Source organism: Vigna umbellata, chromosome 1, assembly GCF_029865625.1.
Source record: "Vigna umbellata cultivar VRB3 chromosome 1, Vumbellata_1.0, whole genome shotgun sequence".
NCBI classification, from domain to species: domain Eukaryota; kingdom Viridiplantae; phylum Streptophyta; class Magnoliopsida; order Fabales; family Fabaceae; genus Vigna; species Vigna umbellata.
This window is the reverse complement of record NC_142165.1, coordinates 26,053,568-26,073,228: the sequence shown is the minus strand read 5'-3', so window position 1 is coordinate 26,073,228 and position 19,661 is coordinate 26,053,568. Positions and strand designations below refer to the sequence as shown.

The 19,661-nt window shown below is 33.1% G+C and overlaps 1 protein-coding gene across 2 annotated transcripts; it reads left to right on the top strand.

The window, feature by feature from the left end:
• Positions 1-642: 642 nt before the first annotated feature.
• Positions 643-7,893, top strand: LOC124828902 (O-fucosyltransferase 10-like). 2 transcript variants are annotated; one of them, XM_088101995.1, is made up of 10 exons: positions 643-1,264; positions 1,796-1,880; positions 1,978-2,045; positions 2,141-2,229; positions 3,220-3,417; positions 3,617-3,821; positions 3,942-4,109; positions 4,426-4,593; positions 5,608-5,798; positions 7,063-7,201. In XM_088101995.1, the coding sequence occupies exons 1-10, from the start codon at positions 896-898 to the stop codon at positions 7,082-7,084; spliced, it is 1,563 nt and encodes a 520-aa protein (XP_087958121.1). In that variant the 5' UTR covers positions 643-895; the 3' UTR covers positions 7,085-7,201. The 2 variants fall into 2 exon arrangements, with proteins under 2 accessions (XP_087958121.1, XP_047158254.2); XM_047302298.2 differs by having other exon boundaries at positions 646-1,264; positions 7,152-7,893.
• The last annotated feature ends 11,768 nt before the right edge of the window (positions 7,894-19,661 follow it).

The following is a 19,661-nucleotide window of genomic DNA, read 5'->3' as shown; positions in this document are numbered from 1 at the left end:
ACGAGTCGTGAAGTGTTCAGTTTTTATAGATAAGAAAATACACCAACCGGGCAAGGCGGTTTATTTTTTCGTAAAGAAATAAAAAAGTTATAACAAATTTAACTGTGAAGATAATTTTTTAACTATCCATAAACTTATTAAATAATTATAATGTAACATCTTTTTAATATTTTAGTAAAATTTATTATATTCATATAAATAGTATAACTTGTATTTTTAATCTTTCCCGTTCAACCCAAATAAAATTATAAAGGACAGAAATACATGAATTAAAACGTAAAACTAAAACAAGGCTAAAATCAAAATCCGTTAGAAAACAAAAAGAAATTATAAATTATAATAGGTTAACAATTTTTTTTTACAACTTTTTACAATAAATTATGTGTTAATATTAATCCGTATATTTGAAAAGAACCACGTTCTACATGTCAAACAAAAACTATTAAGAAAATATTTTCCAAAAATATTTTCGAAAAGGTAGGGTGTCTGAGAATTTTCTTTTTCAAAATTTAGAAAGAAAATTTACATAAACTTATTATATCTATTGATATTCTAAAAATAGGTAAATAGATTTGATTTCTAGATATAAGCAGTAGCAAATGAAATTTTACTCTATAATTGTACCAGTCTCGTTTATTTTTCCCTTCTTCTCTAACACTGCTCCTCGTCTTTCTGCAACATAACAACTCACTCACTTCTCTCACTCTTTTTACTCTCTCTCTCTTAAACAGGACAAAAAAAATCTGATTCCAAACACCTCAACAAAACCTTCTCAGTTCACACACGCGCACTCACGTCACATAACACACACCGTTATCATTTTCATTCTTCACTTTCCACTGCCATCAAGTCATTCTCTCTTTCTCTCTCTATTTTCTGGAGAGAGAATTTCGCTATGAAATCCAAAGCCGGAGGAAATGGCCTCACCAGTGAGGCCAACGGCGGTGGAGGTGGAAGCAGCAGCTCTCCTAGCCCGCCGCCGTCGCCGAGGCGGCAATCCGGTGTTACGCGGTGCCGGAGGAGGCTGAGACCGGCGAAGGAATCGTCGGAGAGTCGGCGGCTGGTCGCTGTCATAATGGCGCGGCGGAGCCTCCGGTACTTCTTCCTGCTGCCGTTGGTGTACATCTCCGGGTTGTTGATGTGTGTGGGGCCCTTCTCCGTCCTCATTGGCCACACACCTCTTCCTGGTTCTCGGTACCGCAGTCACGAGATCTTCAACAACCTCTTGCACCATATCGAAACCGATAATTCCTCTGTCATCGAGGTGCGTAACTGAACGAACGAGCTTAACACCTCATAATCATAAACCATGTGCTCATTAAATGTTTTATTTTTCCTTTTTTTTATTCACTTATTTAATTAATTAATTAATTAAAGAGAAAATCGACCTTAGTTGAGTCTAAATAAAGTGAGTAGTGTGTCACAATGTGTATATCTGAGTTCTAAAAATGTCTATATCTAGCGTGTATATCTCCATCAAGATCTAATATCCACGTTTTTGATGAAAAATTGTCTACCATTAGTGCCACACTAATTCCTCTATGATTTACTTTCTGCTCTTTTGCTCACAAAGTTGTCTCTAAATGAGGATAACTTGACAATGTTTGAAGAGCATTTTGTTGTATGGAAGATAGCTGACAGATATAAAATCACCTTGATTTTAATCGGTTTATTGTTAATTTCATCTAATTTTCCTTCTCAATATTGTCACAATAGCTGAAAATAAATTAGCTCAAAGAAATCAAACAGATTTTTTCTTATTTTAGTTTATTTTTATGTTTTTGTCTTTTTGCAGTTGGCTTCTGTGTGGAAGTACAAAAGGAAGTTGAGAGAGCAAAAGCCTTGTCCGAATTTGACAGCTTTGCATCGCGAACATTTTGGTAATCGATATAACCTATAATAATTTGCTGATTCGGAGTTTAGCGTAGAAGTAAAGTTTATGTGGATTTTTAATTCGGTGGTTTCTCTTAATTTCAGTGTCGCCTGGACTGAATGGTTTTTTGATTGTGGAAGCCAACGGGGGTCTTAACCAACAACGCTCTGCGGTGAGGAAAAGGCTTCCCTTTCCCTGATTTGAAATGGTTTTGTTTAGATTTGAAAAATGGTCTAGTTTTTGACAATTGTGTTTCTTGAATTATAGATTTGTAATGCTGTGGCTGTGGCTGGACTCCTGAATGCAATATTAGTTATACCTCAATTTGAGTTTCACAATGTGTGGAAAGATCCAAGGTGACCAATTTATTCCTTATGTTTTAATTTTGAACCTTAGAATTCCAGTTGTAGTTGCAATCACACGCTGACTAGCTGTTGTGGTGGCTGCTGTAACCATGCAACCATGATGTTGCTGCTGCATCACTGAATGTGGTCTGTGGTTTCAAATCCCACTAATATTCATGCCTGAGAAATTTTGGACAGACATTGTAGGTTGATTTGATTTCATTGTTTGGCTTAGTAATTGTCAATGTTTGACTGAATTTCACAACCCAATAATACGTGACTGATGGGAAAAAGGAGTATATTTATCACATTTTTTCTTTACATTCCTACTTTCACAAACGAAAACAAAAACCTTTTCTGATGCATTTCTGAGGTAAATTGTGTCTTATATTGAATTTCTGTTTACAATATTTCAAAATATAAAAGAGAAATTTTAAGCTGTTGCCATTTGTTTGAGACAACTCGTTCGGTTGACAATGATAAACCTACTGTCATTCCGTAAATATAAATTCTAATCATCTAAAGAAACTTTCTGACTCTTATGTTAGTTACCATTGTTTAAACCTTCATACCTGTTTTTCTAGAGATTATTTAGTTAAACATGTTTGTATAAGTCCCTGAATTTAATAATGCTCCCATAAATAGGGCCATATTAACATCACTGTGTATGCTCCAAGTACTGAATCTATTTCACGCACCAGAAAACCTAGAATAAGAAGCATATCCACCTGATGTGTTATTTGTTGATCGACATTAATTAGTACACAAAATTTTGAGGTATATCTTAGCTTTGTGATGTGATTAGTCAAGCGATACTTGATTAGATTTCATAACCATTAGCAATGATGAAATTCTACTTGTAGCCCTTAGAGAACAGTCTATACAAAAATTAGTTATTAAATATGGAATGCAATGAACATTATTATGACTCTTCTTGGAGTTCTCGTATTTAATTCTATAGTTACTTTATTTCTGTTTAAAATAATATTATTTCTCTTACAGTGAATTTGGCGATATATATGATGAAGATCATTTTATATCCACACTTGATGGTTATGTGAAGGTGGTCAAAGAACTGCCCGAGGCACTAATGGAGCGGCATAATTACAATATGAGTAATATCACTAACATCAAAGTTCAAGCTTGGTCTCCTGTCAGTTATTACCTTGGAGTTGTTTCTCCTATCTTGCAAACGGAAGGGTCGGTATTTAAAAGCTTTCTCCTCATCTTTTTCATTCATTCTTTTGATATTTTATAAAATGAAAAATGTGGGTTTTTACCTTACATAAAATGAGTTTTAGATGAAAATGAACTCTGAAATGAGTTCAAATTAGGCATTTGACACAAAATTGTTTTTTCATTCAAATAAGTTGATGTAAAAAATTATTTTCAAATGCAGGGTAATTCGAATAGCTCCATTTGCCAATCGTTTGGCGATGAGTGTTCCACCACACATTCAATTTCTAAGATGTCTTACTAATTATAAAGCATTGAGGTTTTCTTCTTCAATATCTGCACTAGCAAACAAATTAGTTTACCGAATGATCAAGAAGAGCTCAAGGACAGATGGAAAATACATTGCTGTGCATCTTCGTTTTGAAGAGGTACTTTACCGAACGGTCCTCATTCAATTTGTATGGAACTGGAAGTTTGTGCCTATTCTGTAGGGAAATGGTGAAGGATTGCATCAGCTTTATTATTGACTAAATCTTCTCAATATGCAGGATATGGTGGCATTCTCTTGTTGTGTATATGATGGAGGAGAGGCAGAAAAGTTGGAAATGGATTCAGTTCGAGAAAAAGGGTGGAGGGGCAAATTTAAAAGAAAGGACCGGATAATTTTGCCTGACCTTAATCGGGTTGAAGGAAAATGCCCACTAACCCCACTAGAGGTCCGCTTTACTTTTTAATGCTGATCAGATCTTAAATTCTGTATTTAGTTTTCTTAGAATAAATCTGATCCATCTCAAGTGCTCATTTTATTGACTTTAGAATGTGATGCCATCAATATTATTTTTGTTGTACCTTTTCCTCGTACAAGATTTTAGTTTCACTATCGGTACATGCTTTCACTTTAATTAATTTAGTGAAAGAATGGTATGATGAAATGAAAATCAAACTAATGTTGCAATGTTAAATTGTGTGAAAAGCTGATATTATATGGAAGAGACTGATGTTAGTTGCATATTGTTTTCCTTAATTACGTAGGTTGGTATGATGCTGCGTGGCATGGGATTTGATAACAATACTTCAATATATTTAGCTTCTGGGAAAATATATCGTGCAGAGAGATATTTGGCTCCTTTGATGAAGATGTTTCCCTATCTGTATACAAAGGAATCTCTTGCAACATCAGATGAGCTTGCTCCTTTTATGGTAAAGATCCTTGCTTGCTGGAAAATTAAAACAATAACAAATTTCATGATTCATTCTATGAAACTGGATGGCTTAAAAGTGCTTCGATTTCTGTTTTATTTTGTTTTCTTTCTCATAGTAGCCTGTAGACTGGAGCATATCAAGTTGATTATAGTGTACTTGTTTATGACTCTGCTGAAGCAAAACATTATTTTCTTATGCAACAAATATTTAAATTTTTTTGTCCTTCAAGTGATTAAATATATAAATATTTATAACACACATTTAAGAAGCTAATTGAAAAAAACATAATTTGCATCTGATATATAGTTGTATCATCTATGTTGGAAGTCCCACATCGACTAGAGATAAGGCCAATTCATAGTTTATAAGTGGGTGCAAACCTCACCCTACAAGCTGATTTTATGGGGTTGAGTTAGGCTTAAAGTCCACTTCTAACAATCTATATGACCATGTAAGAAAATCTATATTCTTCTTAATGCATTGTCTCTTTCTTCTCCCATTTTTTTTCTCGTGTATTTAAAACAGCTCAATGTTCCGTACCATAGTTTAGTTGGTCGTGTGCAATAAAATTTTACATTGAGCTTACAAATTTCTAAGCTGTTACAACCATTCACTAAAATTTTCAAATGTAAGGTCATGGATATGGGTTGGACCTGCAAACTGAATCTCATCAATTTGAAAAAGAGATCAGCAGTTTAGACCTCAAGCATGGACGTGATGATAAAGGATGTAACTAGGTTTTAATTCCGAAAAGCATAAAGGATGTCAATGGCTTTCTATTATGATTCTTTATCCACTCATTCTATTAGTTTGTGTTGTGTCTTGATGGTTGGTTATAACTTGTAACATGTAAGTACGTTTTTATTGCAACTTTTCTGTGCTAAAAAATACAAATAAAATAAAATAAAATAAAATCTTATATACAAGTTTAATTTGATTATACCTTTTTCTGGGTGTATGGTTATGGGGAGTTTCCAATCTGCTATAATGCTTATTTTTATATTTTTCTAGGGCTATTCCTCCCAATTAGCTGCACTGGACTACACAGTATGCTTGTCTAGTGAGGTTTTCGTAACAACTCAGGGTGGTAACTTCCCTCATTTTTTGATGGGCCATAGAAGATTCCTCTATGATGGCCATGCTAAGACGATTATCCCAGATAAGCGCAAGCTTGTTGTTCTTTTGGATAACTTGAGTATTAGGTATATTAATCTCTCTCTCTCTCTCCCCTCATCCTCCATTTATAGCTACTATATATCCTTTCAAATTATTGTGGGGAATATTTGATTTGGTTCCATGTATATCATACGTTGTCTTGATGAAAAAAAAAAAACTAGTGATAAGATAATAGTTACGTTTGTAGGATTCACATAGTAGGCACGGATCTGTTCTATGCATAATATATTAACTGATTCGAGTTTCCCCTATATTTAAATGTGAATCTTGTGATTTATATTGAATAAAACTGAAAGGCTGACAGTATGTTACTAAATCTTAATTTTATATATATCTTCTTTTAACCAAAAGAGTGGACACGTTGATGTTTGGTTTGAACCTATTTTTGAGAAATAGTTGCTTATGTTTTCAGCATTTTATAAGAGTTTTTTTATATAGAAAATACTAGTTTCCAGAAATAATCCATTCCCAAACACCCACCTATGGTTAGAAAGTGATATTTGCAACACTTGAACTTTGGTGTACGAGTATTGATTTTTGTATGACATTTTATTGTTAGAGAACTAATTATAACCAGAGACTAATCTATATAATCCTGTAATGCCACAGCAAAATAAAATACAAGATAGTGAAAAAGATCAGTTGGTCCTTCGAAATTTTTTCCAAGCTGAATATGTAGCTTTTTATGGAGGGGATTATATACTTCGTCTATTAACCCGTAAAAATGGTGCCTTTTAGCTTCAAGGCTACCTTGTTGTGTAGTGATCTTCTATACAATGCAACATTCAGCAGTTATTTTTTTTCTTTTTTTCTTTTTTTAATTTCTAGTAAGTTCTGTTTTGTTACAACTGCTCGCTTGGGCCATGTTTTTCAGTTTATTTTTCAACTCTGTTTTTGTATGATTACGTTATACTTAATAATTTATAGATTTTGTGTGGCTTGAATCAAACTGTCAATGCTTTGGTCCTTAGTAATTTTCCTTAGCTGAAGTCATAGCTGTTCATGGAGGGGATGATGGACTCGTGCTTATTAATCATAGAAATTGGTGCTTTTTAACTTCAGGACTACCAGGATGTGTTATGGTCTTGTATATTATGCAATTTTCTGTAGTTTTCTTTTACTGGTAAATTCTGATTTGTAAGAACTGTTCTCTTGCATCATGTTTTGCAGTTTATTTTTTGACCTTGTTTTTGTTTAATTACATTATGTTTAACTGTTTAATTTTGTTTGGTTTGAATCAAACTGCCAATTTACTGTAGTTGTCCATCGTTGTTTGAATGTTACATGTAGTTGTCATCTGGATTTAGTTTGAGGGCTTAGGCTATGGCATCACTGGAAAACACTCGATGACGGGAAATATTTGTGCATCGGTTTTGCAGTTGGAGAGCTTTCAAGGATCAGATGGAAGACATGCTCAGTGAAAGTGACCGCAAAGGAATCATGGTACCTAGAGTTAGAAAAATAAACAGAAAGACTTCTGTCTACACGTACCCCTTACCAGAATGCAGGTGCCTACAGCAGTCTCTTGCCAATCAAATTGACCACAATCTTGACGCTCTGTATAATTACAACAGAACAAAAGCTTAAATGAAAGACATGTATCATTTGTTCCGTCATCTCTGCGTGGCAATCTGATCTAAATCATTACCTTTCCAAGGCATTGGTGCTTCAACTTCCAATTCTGCAGCCTTTTGAAGACAAGGTGTGGCTATTCCTGTTTATAACAGCAGCGATTTCTAATTTATGATTGGCTTCTGCGACCCTGAAGATTTTGTTTGCATGTTACTTATTTTACACATGGGACAGTTCAGAGCTCCAATTTAAAGGTCGGAAAACAGTGTACCAACGTGTTCTACTAATAGATATAGCATAACTAATAGAGAGTTTTTTCCCCTAATCAATGTCTTTTGTGCTGACATCTTCATTTTTTGTTTCTTGTGTAAAATTGTTAGGCTTGAAGAAAGATTATAATCTGTCGAGTAAGTGAGGATATTTTTATTTTGTTCCATAGTTAGAGGGAGAGATCCTTGTAGTCCCGTCGACAAGTGGCTTTGTTTTCCTCCCTTCCACATTTTCCAAATGTAATTTATTGTCTTCTTAATATTCTTTTCGTTTATATCATTTAACATAATCTGAGCTCTACTCGTCCTTGGAATAACAAGTATATGAAGATGATATGAAAGGAGTTTGGATTGCCATGACAATAACTGGATCTTTACCAGTGTGTAAGGAAACCATAGTTAAAATTATATGAAAGGATGTAGTTGCGTATAAGAAAGATTAGTGAACTCCCAAACGGTAGTTGATTTTTTGAACATCTCTTTAGTAGTTATTGTGTTAACTACTATTGCTGGTTTTTTATTATCTGTTAGTTTAGTTTTAGTTAGTTTTGTGTTAGCTTGTTCTCTCACCTTTACTGCCTTATATATTCTAGGCAGTCCTTCTTTGTAAATATAACACTTTGTTTTCTTGATTTTCAATACATCCTTGTTTTCTTTTCTTCTTTCTTGATCAGATAGAGTCTCTAGGGTCAATATGGTGCTAAGAAGAATCACCTTTCAAGTCTTGATTTTTTTTCTTGCTTATGGTTTCTTCTTTGCTTTTCTACGTTCTCTTCTTTATTTGTTTATTTTCCTTTTTCTTTCTCAATGGTTGATACATCGAGAGATTCCACCTTAGTTCCCACCCATCCTCTGTTTCTTCATCATTCTGATGGTCTCGATCTTGTTCTCATTTTTCAGCCTCTTGATAACAAAAATTATACTACTTGCAGTCACTCTATATTGGTGGTTTTATTTGTCAAGAACAAGATTGCATTCGTAGACAACTCGCTTACAAAATCTCTTGCGGATGGTTCCATTTATGCTACTTGAGTCCGTGCTAACAATGTGACAATCTCTTGGCTTTATAACTCCATTTCAAAAGATATTATCACCGATTTTCTCTTCGCAAACATGACGGCAGAAATATGTGGAGATTTGAAAACTAGATTTTCTATGAAGAACAATCCTTGGTTTTCAAGCTTTGAAGACAATTCACGTCTTTATAACAAGGGACCGATGATGAGTGCACATATTATACCAAGTTGAAATCTATTTGGGAGAGTTATCGAGATACAAACCTTCCTTTCCTTGAACGTGTGGTGATTTACATCTTCAAGATTACAAAGAATATGAGTATGTTGTGTTCTTCTTGATGGGATTAACCTTCCTTTCCTAGAACATACGGTGGTTTACATCTTTAAGATTACAAAGAATATAAGTATATTATGTTCTTCTTGATGGGATTGAACAATTCTTTTTCTCATATTCACGATCATAATCTATTATTAGATTCTTTACTTCCAATTGATAATGTGATGAAGACCCATCTTAGTTTTAGACATGGTGTTAATAGTGAAGAAAACCCAAGGATCCTTACTAGATATTAAGATAACCAATCTAGATGTAAAAGATCACTTTCAAGGATTTACGAGAAGAGGATTTAATTAACTGAAATAAAAACAAGAATGAAAATGGAAGCATTAAAATCGAACAAGTAATGCTTCATAAGAACCAAAATAGAAGTAAAGATGGAATGAAATAATGAAATACTAGAAAGGGAAGGAGATTATGGTGTGGCACACCACTTAAGGGATCACAACGCTCACCAAACTCAAGATAAGTGGATTAAAATTGTCACTTGAGCTCTAGACTTAAATAAGACTAGGGGAAGAAAACACTCACAAGAGAGCTCTCAAAGGATGGTCAAATATAGTGTATAAACTCAATATTCAACACTTTAACAAGTTTAAGAGACCTCCATTTATAAGTGATAGAAGGGATCTCTTTGCAAAAACACAAAGCTAAAGACACTAAAGCAAATACATGAAAAATACTTCAAGAAACTCGGTCATCTAAAAAAAGAGATGTTAAGATATATCATCTATAAAACTGAATTATCTAAATGTCCTCATATACTTTGAAACTTAACAAACAACAATAAACAAAATGAGCATATGACATAGTGTTATAATTGAAAAAGTAATATAGTTAAAAGAGAAGTGGTTTATAAAAAAGCTTTGTGAAATCTAAATACATTGAGAAAAGTTTTAGTAAACACGCTAATACATGAATAAACACACTACTAAATGTTTTCCCTATTAAATGTGTCAATGAGAGTCTTGCTAAACGCACTCGTACTATACTTTTTTAAACAAAACTAGACGAGCTCTCACTATAATTTATAAAATGATATGTTTGGTAAACGTGATGAAAGGTACAAACATTGTCCCAAAAACATGTTAAAAAAATATCTCCCTAAACGCGCTCTTGAATCAAATGAATACTTTTTAGCAAGGCATTGTTAGGAAGAGTCTTTCATAGGCTAAACAATAATACGTGTTAAACGAAATTTTCATCCACCGATGAAACTCTCATGAATTGCTTGGTATGTTCTCTAGAATGCTTAAATGATCAAATGTTGCTTGAGCAATGAAAATTTGATATGCTTATAGTTGTTCTAAACGCGCATTAAAGGCCATTAAATGCACAATGTCTCAAAACAACAAAAGTGATAAGAAAAAGGGCATATCTTCCCGAATGCATATCTACTTTACTCTGTGCAGATTACCTATGTCAGGTGTCAACCTACTCCATCATATACAAATCAGAAGTGGACGTTAGAGACAAAGAAAACATTCACGAAATGTTCTCTCTATCAAAAGTCATGCCAGAAAGTTCGTACAACCTATTTTTGATAAAAGTACTGAAAAAGCATGTCTGTTGTGACAAGTTGACTTTAATCAACAGTTTCTACCTACGACAAGGCTAAGAAGATCCGAAGATCAAAGCAAAGTACTACCTAACGGACATTTTCTTGAAGCCTATATATTAAAGAATGTAAAAAAGAGAGCAAGAGAATAAGCACACGAACACGAAAGAAAATATCTGAGAAGAAAAGCAAGCTCAAAAGAAAAGAAAACATTCTCAAGCTTCATAGAATCATAAGTTCACTATTATAAGAATAGAGAAAAATATAAGAGTCTGTTAGATTGAATTGTATTGTATACACCTCCTCTTTGTGAGAGTAATCTTCTAAAGACTTGTAAGCGGTTTGTTTGATTGTAAATTCTGAAGAGAATTCAAACACTTAATGCTTAACTCACCAGGGTTAAATGGTAGCTAAGCGGGTTTGTCTAGTAGAAATCAGAAGTGGGTGAAACTCAACTAGACAATGTATCGGGAAGATACCGGGAGTGTCTAGGGATACCATAAGTGGTGAAGAATATTGCACAACCAGGAATGGGTGAAACTTGATTCTAATAAGAGTAACATGGTTACTTGGAATGACAAGGTGATACCAGAAGTGGTGAGAATACTCAGTTGTAATCTTGTTGAAGATTAGAGTGGAACCCTCTAAGAGGTCTTAAAGAACAACTGAACATATCTCAGTGGAGTAAACCAGTATAAAAATAACTGTGTGTTTATTACTTCAATCTTTTTAAATGTTTTTCTTACAAACCCTGTAGTTGTGTATTATCTTAGACGGTTGAAAAATATTTGTTTGAGAACTTGTAGTTTGAACAGAACTTTCTGTTGGAAAAGTTGACATAATCACGAACAAAATTTCCTGAGGCGTGTGGATTCACTGTCCTTAAGGACTTATCCGCGGTGTATTGCGCAAGTCCCCTAGGATACAACAGGAACTTCTCAGAATATCTCTGAGGATCTCAGAACTAGCAAGGATCTCTAAAAAGAGTATAAAATAAACCCAGAATAATTTTAGAAGAGGAAAAGAAGAAAGGGGAAGGAGAGAAGAGTGCTTTTTTGGTGTGTTTTGGAATGGGGGAAAAGTTCTTTATTTATAGAGCTAGGAAAGAATAAAATCAATAAAACACAATAAAAGTCATTAAATATTTTACCGTTGGAGCACTTAATAAAATCAATTTAAACGTTATTGGCAATTAAAGTTTTGACCGTTGCAATCCAACGTTTTCTTTTGCAATAATCTAACATTATTACAACAATCCCCCACTTATTGCAAAAGAAAGAAAAAAAAACAAGAAACTTTTATTCTGGGTCTCATAGGATGTAATGCATCAGACCTGGTATAGCAAGCTATATGAACCAGTCTTAGATTGAAATACTTAACACACAGTGTAGTTGGTATAGCAAGCTATATGAACCAAAGACACTTGACGTGTGTTAGAGGTTTACCAATCACAATACACCCCCACAATCCTTGCTGTTATCGCTGTGTTGCGCTTACTAGGCCATGCGCGTGCCCGATATTCATGAGTGCTTTAGAGATCATGCCAAGATCTCATGCAAGCGGCCCCACTCGACACTCATATAGGTGATTTCATCAAGTGTATGCTGCAAATCATACACCACCCATAAGGGATATGAAAATCATTAAAACTTTGTTTAAGACAAAATTCTATCACCGTATAGAATTTTAATGACAAAGTTTAACCTCTCAATAATGCAGTCTCTAGCACTTTCACACACACCATAGAAATGGACATAATTGATTAAAATCAATTTAGTGCTATCAGAACTAACAAGTGACTTGTTTTTACCCATATGAACCTTATTCATGGGATCTCCAATCACAAAGGTTGGGTTACCATCACTTGTTTGTTTGCTAGTGGCTTAAGTCCCATTCCCCTCGATGTTTCTAATATCATTTGTCTTCCCAGGGGTTTTGTCAGAGGATCTGCTAGATCCCGTTCTGACTTCACATAGTCAATGGAAATAGTTCCACTCTTTAGCAGCTGCTTCACCAAATTGTGTCTATATTGAATATGTCTATTCTTTCCATTGTAATTTTTGTTTTTAGCTATAGCTATTGCCGATTGGCAATCACAGTGTATTGACATAGATGGGGTTGGTTTCATTCCTAGTGAAATGTTTGCTAAGAAGTTTTTCAACCACTCAGCCTCACTACCAGCCATCTCAAGAATGACAAACTCAGATTCCATTGTTAATCTTGCAATAATTGTTTGTCTGGCCGATCTCCATGTAATCGTACCACCCCCAAGTGTGAATACATAACCACTAGTGGATTTTGTCTCATCTGAATCAGAGATCCAGTTAGCATCACTGTACCCTTCTAGTACAGCGGGAAATCCACTATATTCAATGACATAATTCATTGAACCTCTTAAGTATCTCATAAGCCTAGAAAGTGCATCTCAATGTTCTGATTTCGACATTGAGTGTACCTACTCAGTCTACCTACTGCATAAGAAATATCAAGTCTAGAAAAGTTCATCAAGTGCAGTAAGCTCCAAATTATCTGGGCATACTGAGGCTGAGATAATTATTCTCCTCTATTTTTTTTCATTAACTTAGCATTAGCATCATAAGGGGTACTCACTGGTGAGGTCATAAAACCTAAACTTCTTAAGAAGTTTCTCAATATATTATTCTTGGGATAGTAATATACTATCTTCATTCCTTATGATTCTAATACCTAAAAACACATTGGCTTCACCCATGTCTTTCATTTCAAAGTTTATTTAGTTCTAACAAGAATCATTCTCATTCTCTATCTAACATTATTCATTCACCGTTATCTCATTCAAAAATATAACATCATGAATAGATTATACTCAAACAATAATGAGAAAATATAAATAAATATAATTCAATATTAATTCAAAATAATAAATCATTTATTATTTTAATTAATCATCTCATTACTTTCCTTTAAACTCTTATTCCTTCCCTTTTAAACCAAATTAATTTGTAGTTCCAATTCGATACTGGACCTTTAAGTCCGATAGGTGTAACCTATAGCAACCCAAAGTCCTCACGTTGCCAGTGGCCATCATGGACTCTCACCGCCGTAAGGAAAGGAAGACCCTCTGCTAATCAACGCAGACCCCAAAACACGCTAGGAATCAACAGGAAAGAATTTACCCCAATCGCGAATCAAAACGCACAAAATAAAGAAACCCCAAAACGATCAAGAACACGAGATTCCCAGAAACAGAGATTCACTCTGTTGCCGTCACACTGTCCACACTCATCCCGTCGTCAGTTCTGGACCAAAGGGCTTTCGCGATTCCCACCGCTACAAGAGCGTCCTCAAATCCGCTGTGGGCCGCCATTGCGGCGCACACTGCTACGGAGAGTGTCGCGCCTGGGTCACCGGAGCTTGCCTCTCGTTCCCGCGAAACCCAACCAGACCCAAAGAAAAGAGGAAAGTCTCCCTGATGTGGACAAATCAGAACCAGTAAAAGAAGAAGAGAATTGCGCTAGAACTAAAGAAAAGAATGGGAAAACGGCGCCTCCTGTTGCAAACGAAACAAAGCCAAACGATTTGGGGAAGAAGAGGTTCCCTACAGGTCCAAGCCAGAACGAAAAGAAATCATTTTTCTTCCCGTGAACTCCCTAGAAGGGAAGGAGAGAAACCCCCACTACTGACGCGACATAAAACCCAACTCAGGGGTCTATGCGTGAAGAAGAAGAAAATCCCAAATCAATTTGGGGAACTTTCGAAATTAGGGTTTAATTAAAATGATCAAGAGTTAAAAAAAATCTTCTATGTACCATTATTTCTCTCTCAAGGAAAATAAATTCCTTCCAGAATTAAACACAAAACGTTAATGATATTAAAGTCTTAGATTTTTGTGCTTTCCATTTTATTTAAACCACTTATTATAATCTCACCATTAATTCCATGCAGATAACGCACAACCATTATTCAAATGGTCTTTAGAATTCCATGATCACAAAGACTACCAAAATTCAAGAATAATTCAAATAAAACATCAGCATTTAATCGTCGTTTAAGGCATTCAAAATTAAATTAATAACTATAACCATCAACAATTAAAGAAGGTGAATTTTCCATACTTATAAGAAATTTTAAGAATATATTCACATTATTAAAGAATAAGATAACAGTAAGTTTCCCGTACCTTTTTACTTTTGATAGTAGCATATATGTATGTAAGTGGTTTTGCAAATACCTTTCAGTTTAGAAACAAAGTTTTGATCCTCCAAGATTGAGTTGTTAATGTCAGCCTTAAGTCCTTAAGATTGTTGGAAAAGCTGACATAATCACGAACAAAATTTCCTGAGGCGTGTGGATTCACTGTCCTTAAGGACTTATCCGCGGTGTATTGCGCAAGTCCCCCAGGATACAACAGGAACTTCTCAGAATATCTCTGAGGATCTCAGAACTAGCAAGGATCTCTAAAAAGAGTATAAAATAAACCCAGAATAATTTTAGAAGAGGAAAAGAAGAAAGGGGAAGGAGAGAAGAGTGCTTTTTTGGTGTGTTTTGGAATGGGGGAAAAGTTCTCTATTTATAGAGCTAGGAAAGAATAAAATCAATAAAACACAATAAAAGTCATTAAATATTTTACCGTTGGAGCACTTAATAAAATCAATTTAAACGTTATTGGCAATTAAAGTTTTGACCATTGCAATCCAACGTTTTCTTTTGCAATAATCTAACATTATTACAACACTTTCAAGTCAAGCGTTTAACAACTTATATTAATCTTTTAATCCTTGATAAAACTGTTAAACTATCTTCTTTGTAAAAAGTTTTCCTATAACACTATTCAGCCCTCTTCTAGTGTTTTTCAGGTACTTCAAGAGACTCCTTGCATAGCACGGAACCTAGCTTGGTTATCCATATACGCCTTGTCCTTCTAGAAGGAAGGTCAACTCCAAGCCCCTTTATGCTTTCTCTAAAAGGCGTTCCATGATGTGCAGGCCTAAGCCTAAGCCTTTCCTTAGAGTGTTATCCTCCTCCAAGATGATTTTAACTTATCCTACAAAACAAACAACCAAACAAAAGAGTCAATAAGTCAACAATATTAAGTAAACAATGCCAACTCAACATAAGTCAACAAAAGAATGTCCACATAAAGAAATACTAAATAAAGAAAGAAATAATGGATTAAAGGCTTGCATTCTTATCATGCTCATAATAATCCTCTTAGGAAGGTCCTCGATACTCTCATCAGAGATCATTGACTCTTCATAATATCTTTTCCTTGGTTCTTCAAGAAATGTAAAAAAAAATTCAGAATTTCGGTAGCTCCTTATTGTACTTCCTTTTTTTTTTTCATAGTATGACTATTTTAGTTAATTCCACAAGCAAACTTTTTGTTATTGATTCTAATAAATACAATAGTAAGAAAAGATCAAAGTGTGTGCATTATGGAATCTTAGGTCACACAAAGGACGAATGTTATCAATTTGTAAGATATTCTCCTAATTATAGTTTAAACAAAAAGAAAAACATTGTTGTAAATCAAGTTCTTGATAATCATGACTCTTCTAATTAGTATAGTTCTACAAATTTATCTTCCGTTCATTATAACGAAATTATCAATTTTTCTACCACTCAAATGTGGTCTCAAAATCATGTTGAGGTTATGACGACCGATGTGATAGGTATTTGTAGGAATACTATTTTGCTTATCAATAATTTTTATTATGCTTAGAAACAGGTTATTGATTCTGGTGGTACTTTTTCACATATGTTTCAATAAAAAATTGTATCATTTATATACGTATTTAAATAATTCATATGTTCTATTTCCTAAATCAACCTAAGGTTAAAATAGAAGGAATATGTACTGTTAAACTAAATTATGACATTCATTTACACAATGTTTTATTCATACAATTATTTCATTTTAATATACTTTCACTTCTTAAAATAACCAGAGGTTATGCCGACCGATGTGATAGGTATTTGTAGGAATACTATTTTGCTTATCAATAATTTTTATTATGCTTAGAAATAGGTTATTGATTCTGGTGGTACTTTTTCACATATGTTTCAATAAAAAATTGTATCATTTATATACGTATTTAAATAATTCATATGTTCTATTTCCTAAATCAACTAAGGTTAAAATAGAAGGAATATGTACTGTTAAACTAAATTATGACATTCATTTACACAATGTTTTATTCATACAAGTATTTCATTTTAATATACTTTCACTTCTTAAAATAATCAATGAAAATAATTTTCATTTGAAGGCGTAGACAATTAACTTTTTGTTGTAAGATCTCACGAAAATGAAGAAGAATGACAACTAAAAAGGATGAAGGGTTACTTTTTCTTGAATTTCCCAAGTCTAATTTGACTTCTAATTCTTGTAATCTTGTTCCATATGTTACCTCACATAAATGATTAGGTCATGTTGCTCCAAATGTTTACAATTTGATTGCAAATAAAATTATCATGTCTTTTGTAACTTCTAATTTTCATTGCAACTCTCGTCAATTATCTAAAATAAATAAATGATCTTTTAGTAATCGAACCACTTTAATACAAACTTGTTTGATTTGTTTTATACTAACATTTCGGGTGTTTTTAGGAAACATATTTATGATGACTTTAATTTTCTTTTTAACTCTGGATGATCATAAAAACAAATTTACCTGTATCTTCTTATTGAAAATAAGTTTGTTTATGCTTTCATCATTCAATAAAAGTGTTAAAACTTTCAAATTTGATCATGAACATGTCTTAATTAATTTGTTATCTGTAAAAGTGGTCATTCAATAAAAGGCATCATTCATCAATATTCCTATGTTGAATGACCACAACAAAATAGTATGGATGATATGAAATATTTGCATATTCTTCATATTTCTAGGGCCGTAATGTTTGATTATAGTGTTTCTTTGAAATTTTGAGTGTTAATACACTTGTGTTTCTTATGAATAAAACTCTAGTTTAATTTTAAATCATATGTCTCCTTTTGAAATCTTATATGATAAGATACCTAATTATGTTAATTTCATAGTTTTTTCTTCTTTAGATGATGGTGGAAATGGAAACAAATAACGGTGAAAAATTGCACCAAAAGAAACTCAAACCAATAAAGTGAGATCGGTCCGCTCTAATACGAACTTAAGATTAATAAGAAAGAGAATATATTTTTGGAAGGCTTAAACACCTTTGTCTTTTCTCATTTTAATAATGATAGAAATTTGATACAATAATAAGATGAAAGATTAAAAGGCTAAACTACAAACATAGGTACATAACTAGGTACAACTTATATCTACAACAACTATTAGTTCCCAACACAACTACTTTCTACCCATATTTGATATTTATTTAACAAGACACAGTTTGGATCTTGTCATTATTCCACATGTTTTATCTTCAAGAGTTAATGGTTCCTCTTCCCAAAATGATACAATTTTGTACAAAAAAGAGTATGATCGCTTATGAATTTAAATCCTCAAGAGACACAACAAAAATAAATTAATAAAGTATTTAGAATAAGACAAGGATGGAAAACACCACAATCTAGTAGAATGACAAGTCAAGTGAAGATTCTCTACAAAGATGTTAATATTTGATAAGAATCAGAGTTATAATCCAATAACCAAGAGAATCTCCTCTCAAAGAATGCAAATGCATATGATATGACTAAAAAATGTTTACATCAACTTTTGGTATCTTTATATATAGGCACATAAGTTTAAGAAAACATAGAAACCTTAAAATAAAGCTTAAAGCATAAAATAGATAAAAATAATAGAAAATAAAAATTACAGATGCAAACTTTTACCTAGCGAAACCGCTCACCTAGCAAACATAAACTGGCTCATCGAACGAATTTAACATTATGTAAAATTAAATAAAATTACAATTTATTAATTTTTCAAATTATTCATCAATTGTGCTCATGATTTTCTTGTTCTTTAAGTTCTCTCCTCCTTGGAACCTTATAAGATTCAAGGAGACATGTTTTGAACTTTGACCATGTCATAAATCTTTTGAATGGTAAATGTTCTTTCTCAAGTTTTTAGAATAAGACAAGGATGGAAAACACCACAATCTAGTAGAATGACAAGTCAAGTGAAGATTCTCTACAAAGATGTTAATATTTGATAAGAATCAGAGTTATAATCCAATAACCAAGAGAATCTCCTCTCAAAGAATGCAAATGCATATGATATGACTAAAAAATGTTTACATCAACTTTTGGTATCTTTATATATAGGCACATAAGTTTAAGAAAACATAGAAACCTTAAAATAAAGCTTAAAGCATAAAATAGATAAAAATAATAGAAAATAAAAATTACAGATGCAAACTTTTACCTAGCGAAACCGCTCACCTAGCAAACATAAACTGGCTCATCGAACGAATTTAACATTATGTAAAATTAAATAAAATTACAATTTATTAATTTTTCAAATTATTCATCAATTGTGCTCATGATTTTCTTGTTCTTTAAGTTCTCTCCTCCTTGGAACCTTATAAGATTCAAGGAGACATGTTTTGAACTTTGACCATGTCATAAATCTTTTGAATGGTAAATGTTCTTTCTCAAGTTTTTCTCATATATGTTCAAAAGATAGTCCTCTATCATACTCTCCTTGTTGAAGAGAACTTGTCCTCATATTTTTACCACTTGAAGATTCCTTACCAAGAAATCACTATAAGTGAAAATACAGACATAAACTAATATGCAAACATAAATGCAAACACAAATGAAGACACAAACAAAAATGCAAACAGTTATTCAACAACATATGCAAGACAAGAGGAAATGTAATCTTTTAAAGGATATTTATTGTCTACTTTAAAGAAACAAGAATGAAGATATGCCTTAAAGAATAAAAAACTTTGTTTCTATTTTAATTGTGTTAATACATTCTAATGTTTTTGTCTAATAAAACCATTATATACTACCGGAAAATTCTGTGTTGTTTTGTAGTGCTTATTATAATCCTTAGAAATACTTAACATGTGATTATTGTAGGATTGATTATCTAGTTTCCTTTTGGAATATGTACTGCAAATATTGAAGTTGTTTAGACACATCTATGAATCATTCATTTTCTTTTTTTCCCTCCTTACTATAGGTACATGTTTATGGACATGACATATCCTAGATTAGA

What these genes read in the sequence shown, in the direction of transcription:
- LOC124828902 (XM_047302298.2), top strand. Translation starts at nt 896, where the DNA reads ATGAAATCCAAAGCCGGAGGAAATGGCCTCACCAGTGAGGCCAACGGC. An exon ending in CCTATCTTGCAAACGGAAGG is followed by an intron (nt 3,418 to 3,616) that starts GTCGGTATTTAA and finishes TTTCAAATGCAG; the next exon opens with GGTAATTCGAATAGCTCCAT. An exon ending in ATGAGCTTGCTCCTTTTATG is followed by an intron (nt 4,594 to 5,607) that starts GTAAAGATCCTT and finishes ATATTTTTCTAG; the next exon opens with GGCTATTCCTCCCAATTAGC.